This window comes from Danio rerio, chromosome 5 (genome assembly GCF_052040795.2).
Source record: "Danio rerio strain M-AB ecotype USA chromosome 5, GRCz13ab, whole genome shotgun sequence".
In the NCBI taxonomy this organism is placed as follows: Eukaryota; Metazoa; Chordata; class Actinopteri; order Cypriniformes; family Danionidae; genus Danio; species Danio rerio.
This window is the reverse complement of record NC_141025.1, coordinates 74,421,733-74,427,757: the sequence shown is the minus strand read 5'-3', so window position 1 is coordinate 74,427,757 and position 6,025 is coordinate 74,421,733. Positions and strand designations below refer to the sequence as shown.

The 6,025-nt window shown below is 34.2% G+C and overlaps 1 protein-coding gene across 2 annotated transcripts in view; it reads left to right on the top strand.

Moving 5' to 3' along the window:
• Window positions 1–3,386: 3,386 nt before the first annotated feature.
• rps6ka4 (ribosomal protein S6 kinase A4) overlaps window positions 3,387–6,025 on the top strand; it is a 46,269-nt gene continuing 43,630 nt past the window's right edge. For both annotated transcript variants that reach the window (XR_015490370.1, XM_087252277.1), the window contains exon 1: window positions 3,387–4,232. Coding sequence is in view for 1 of the 2 variants with exons in the window: in XM_087252277.1 (XP_087108403.1) it covers window positions 4,142–4,232 (91 nt within the window). In the remaining variant the exon portion in view is untranslated. The remainder of the gene's footprint in view (window positions 4,233–6,025) is intronic.

Here is a 6,025-nt window from a genome sequence, read left to right as displayed (position 1 = left end):
ATACGTAGCTCCGCATAAATGTGTACACCCATCACAGATCTCTCTTTTAAAGTCATATTTTCTTTATAATACTATATTTGTGTATATCAGGGCTGCATAATTTATCTGGTGACTGTGGAGGCCATTTGAGTACAGTGAACTCATAATCATGTTCAAGAAACCAGTCTGAGATGATTCTTGCTTTATGACATGGCGTGTTATCCTGCTGGAAGTAGCCATCAGAAAATGGGTACACTGAATGGATATGGTCAGCAACAATACTCAGATAGGCTATGGCGTTGACACGATGCTCAATTGGTACTAATGGGCCCAAAGTGTGCCAAGGATATATCCCCCACACCATTACCCCACCAGCATTTTCGCCCACAGAACTGCCGCTCGCTGGACATTTTCTCTTTTTCAGACCATTCTCTGTAAACGCCAGAGTTGGCTGTGCATGAAAATCCCAGTAAATCGGCTGTTTCTGAAATACTCAGACTAACCCATCTGGCACCACCAACCATGCCACATTTGAAGTCACTTAAATCACCTTTCTCCCCTATTTTGATGCTCGGTTTAAACTGCAGCAGATCGTCCGTCTTGACCGTGTCTATGTGCCTAAAGGCATTGAGTTGCTACTATGTGATTGGCTGATTAAAAATTTGTGTTAATGAGCAGTTGGACAGGTGTACCTAATAAAGTGGCCGCTGAGTGTATATCGCAGAATAACAAAATGCTGCAATTTTATAAATTTGCAATATTGTTGCATATATATGTATAGCCAAAACTATACATATATATATATATATATATATATATATATATATATATATATATATATATATATATATATACTTTTTCAAAAAAGCTATACACCCAAATTAATATGTTGGGGAAAAATATAAAATAAAATGTTAATAAACAGAAAAAAAATCAAGTGAAACTAAAAATATTAAATTTACATTACATTACATTTTTTTTCAGCAATAACTTATTTTACTTTAATTGTTTTCTATTCCTAAAGATGTTAAGATGACCAAACTCTTGTTTTAATTGATATAACTGTTAGATTTAACAGTGTTGTTTTAATGCACCAACATATATTGGCTACATTCGCTAAGGAATGAATGAAAATATTAATATTGAAAAGGGGCTGTACTAATTAATGCTGTATATACAGTATTCCCCCATGCATCTGTCTTTTATTTCTTTTTATTTCAATCTTGAACATCAGCATACAGGTGAACAGAACAAACAGCCAGGCAAACATATAAATAGCTGGCTGTCAGAGACAGGTTCAGGATAATGCAGGATGATGATTGATGGCAGCATATACAGTAAAAGCCCAGCGTGTCTGCGTCCTTTATCCTTTAACCTGTACTAATCTGCTAATACACAAACTGCTGCACAAGCACTCACTCTCACCCAATCCGATTACACAGTGTGTTCATAGAAGAGGGAAGATGAATTTATGCATTCATGTCAAGCGCTCCATGTTGTCAATTATACTTTTAGCAGCCTAAATTATATAGATACTGTCATTCACAGTGTAACCCTCCTGTTAGAAGTCTTTCAGGGTCGTAAATGTTCACTAAAACCTCTAAAATAAAGCAGCTAAATTTTATTTCAATCCTCAAATGTATTTAGCATGAAGATACAACCTCATCTTCATCACAAACTTGGTAAATTCCTGGGTTTTCCTTCATCAGAGTGCAGTATGTGGTCATAAAAGGATGGACATGGTCTGCAACAATGCTCAGGTAGGCTGAGGAATTGACATGATGCTCAATTGGTACTAATGGGCCCAAAGTGTGCAAAGAATAGATGTTTTCTCTCTACCTAATAAATGTTAATAAAATTTTCTCTTTACTTAATGAAGCGGCTGGTGAATGTATAAGGCTGTTTCCGTGTTGTCTCTTTATGACCAACAGAGCATCTCTGGATGTGCAGGTGATAAATCACAATGAATATGGACCAAAAAAGCCATAAGAAATGTTTTTAACACCTATAAAAGACCAGACAGTAGTCTTTTCAGTGGTCCAACACGATACTAGAAAGGCGTACCTAATAATACAGTAAAGCTGTGACTTCATATGTAATTTCAGAGAGATTGAAGGGTTTAATAACAACAGGATTGCTAGTATTTAACACTTAAACACCATTTCATGGTGCATGTCACAATAGAGGAAACTTCAAACCTATCAAAATTAAAACTATATTTTAAATATATGTTTTTAGGTAACACTTTACAATAACAGTACATGAATAATGATGTATTAATATGTAAACTAAACATTAGTTTATTATGAATTCCTGAACTCCAGTTCATGTTGACAGAACACTTTTCTATTGTTATTCAGTGTAAACGCACTAGTTGGACATGCATAAGAAGTTCACGAGTGGGTTAATGATGATGTGCCCCTCCAAGTAAAGTCATAACATAACTATACATTAACAGCTCATGAGTTCATGTTGGTTACATTTAGCTTAAGCTTAAATGTTAACTAATACATCAATTAACAACATGTACTAACAAGTAATTAAAGTAGTTGTTATTTACACATGAACTCATATGACTCATGTTGTAGTTAAAGTTAATTCTTGATTAGTGCATACCTTAACTCATCATTAATTCATAATAATGTTTAGTGTACATATTAATACATCATTATTCATGTACTGTTATTGTAAAGTGTTACCGTTTTTTCATGTTTTTATTAGCTTATTAAATCTGCTAAGCTTTATAAGTAGGCTCCCTCTGTCAACTTACCTCATGATGCCAACTGGTAAACAAACGTATAATAAAAAAATCAAACACACCTTTTTATAAAAAATTACTATATTATCTCTCTCAGCAAACATGCTTAATCAAAACTGCAATGATAACAGGTCAAAATGGACCGTTCATGAGTTGAATTACACATGTAAATACAGCTTGCAATCCAAAAAAGGGAGTGCAAGATAAAGCCCTGTTGTCGTTAGAGGGAGAGGCTGTCCTGTCCTTTAGCCAGGGAGTTGGCAAGTTGGATTGCAGCAGCTTTTCTGTTTCGCCACCTACACAGAGAACCAACCCAGCCAACCACACGTCTGAAACCGATCCCAATAGCGGCACTTCGACTTACCGTAGGAAAGTCAGAATCACTTTAGAGAATCGGTTCGTTCGAGCAGTTCGGTTGAATGAACTAGCTCATAAAACATTTGAGTCGTAGCTTTTACATAGAGCTTTTAATGATGTAAGCATAGCCACATAAAAACAATCACTTTTATGTTTTGAATTCCGCTCGACACATTTTGTAAACAAAACTCCAAATGATCAATTTGAGTGATTTAAGAAGCGAGTCAACTCGCGCGAATCAACAAAAAGAACCGGTTCATAAACACAACGGATTCGCGAATCATATAGCGTCGGCTTCCGTAGCTGAAATGATCCTTACTACACTTTCTCCTAGGCATTTGTCTTACAGTTAATTTCATTTCCACAACAAACCCATAATTTAATCCGAGTTAGACATAACTACAATCGGAAACACAGAGCAATGGACTGAAACACGACAGATTAGCTTGAGCGAATCCGCTGTTAAGGACATTTAACGTACGTTAATCTGTCATGGTTGATAGTTAGCACGTACGCTATCAGGGTATAGCTCGTTAGCGCAGCAAATATCGCTTTATTTGAAAGTGTGTTTCAGGTTATTTCAGCGATAACAAGATCAGCTACAATGTGAAAACTCGCACACGAAGAACTGCGATCTTCACTGCAGCCGCAGACGAGCTCGCCACAGTTGTGTCGAAGTTGGAAATACGGAAATAACAGCCGTTTATGGCCCACATTAATATCAATTAACAGCAAGTTCGTGTGTTGATTATTTCGCGTGTCGTCGCCTTGTTTTGAAAGTGTATGGCTGTGCGCGCGCGCCTATCAAAAGTGGGGATTAATATTTAGGTCGTGCGCGAAGATTAGTGTTCACAGCAGGATGTCAAAGGGATTTGTGAGCTGAAATAATAACAAAAACAAAAACATGTCATCCTCCCTGTCATAAAGCAAAGTTTCGCTTTATCACAGAAGTCCGACGTTTTCTGTAGGTAACATAGATGTTTGTGGGTTACAAGAGCAGGCTGTCAAAATCTCTTTCCTGATCAAATACTCTAGAAATCAGACATCATGTCAGGGGACAGTAGTGGTAGTAGTGGCGAAGACTCCGATCGAGAAACCCGCCGCAAAGTTTGCACCGTAAAACACGAGATCACTAATGGTAGGTGACTTCATCATCAATCTTCAGAATAACCTGTTGTGTGTGTGTGTGTGTGTGTGTGAGAGAGAGAGAGATTTATTTTTTCAAAGTGTTGGTAATGATATGTTTTGATGTGTCATTACCATTTGGTCATTACCTTATTTAAATACCACTAAAGATACTCTAAAGAATTGAGGTAAAGTTTGTTTTATAGTCCCACATTCAGTTATTCATCTTAATAGTGTAATTTCAGAAAAACTATTCTTTGCTATTTATAAGTAGTTAAATCATACTAGCAGCCAATAATTATTGAAGTTCAACAGTCAAATAAAGTGTTAATGTTGATTTTAAGTCACACTTCAGACCGAAAATTTAAAGTATCATGGTAAACAATACAGAGAGCATGTCAACAAGTTGTTACTTAACTAAAGTGTGAATTTAAAACAACTATACCTCAATTTCTAAAGAATAGCATGCAAATGTTTACCACTGTATCACAGAGTCATTGTGTGAGCAAATATTATTCTGTGTAATGTTCTGTGTTTGAATCTGTTATTTCTTCAATTTTATTTAAGAATATTGTGGGGGTGTATTGGTGGTGGTAACAATCTGCAAACATGTTTTATACTTTAAATGAGGAAAATAAGCATACGTTATGAATGTGACTGAAAAAAGTATTCAGATTTACAGCATACAACAGACTTTGTAGAAATTGTGTGAATTAAACGGCACAACCCCCAAAATAATGCTAATCAAAAGGATAAGAGTTTACTCACAATTGAACAAACATGATTGAATTGATTTATTATCTTGCCTTCATGAGGGAAAAGCTTCGTTATGGATGTGACTGATGTGAAATTTGCATTCGTGTGAAAATAAAATATTTGTTATTAATGTTTTTTAAAAAAAAAAATGTGGTGATGGTATCAAAGTTTTTATTGAATGAATACCATTAAAATAGCTCATTAGGTCTATTTTCTAATTAAGTTTGTGTTATATTCACACATTCAGAATTTCTCCTTAATGTAATTTCAGAAAAGTATTCTTTGCTATTTCTAAGTAGGGAAATCATATAAGAGCAATTCCAGCGTCATGGATGTGACGTTTGCAGTAAAGAATCACTAAAGAATAGCATGCAAATCTGCATTGCTTTGCTTTAAAATATTGTTGTTGTTTTTTTAAATGTGGTGGTCTGTTAATGGTTTTTATTTAATGAATACCATAAAAATAGTTAATTCTGTTTATAATGTTTAATTAATAGCATCAGTCTGATTATATTTCTCCACACCGTGTTGTCTCTTTTTCTTAATGTTTTAATCCTACATAGTTTTTTTACTTCCAGTGTCTTTAAATGTCATGATAGATGATTTGTTATTTGAGTTGATTATTTCAGTGCATTTTAAGCTTCATTCATTTGTTTATTTTATTTAACTTAAAATATTAAAAGTCTGTTTTTCTTTTAGTCATATCATAAGTTATCAGACATAAGGAGAAACACCATACCATCAGTTTTATTGAATTATTTGTTAACATTAACATATTATCTAACTTCTTTTTTTTTCTTTAAAAGTTTATTAATTTTTGTTAATATTTGGTAAACTGTTATGTAATATTTTATTTCAGTGTGCCTTAATTAAAAACTAATTATTAGTAAGTGTTGAAATTAATGTTAAAGGGATAGTTCACTTGAAAATGAAATTTAGTCTTGCCTCAAATGTTGAAAACGTGCTTATGTTTCTTTTTCTGTTGAAAACAAACGAATATTTTTTGAAGAATGTTGGCTTTCTTTCCTACTATGTAAACCAATGGTTTCC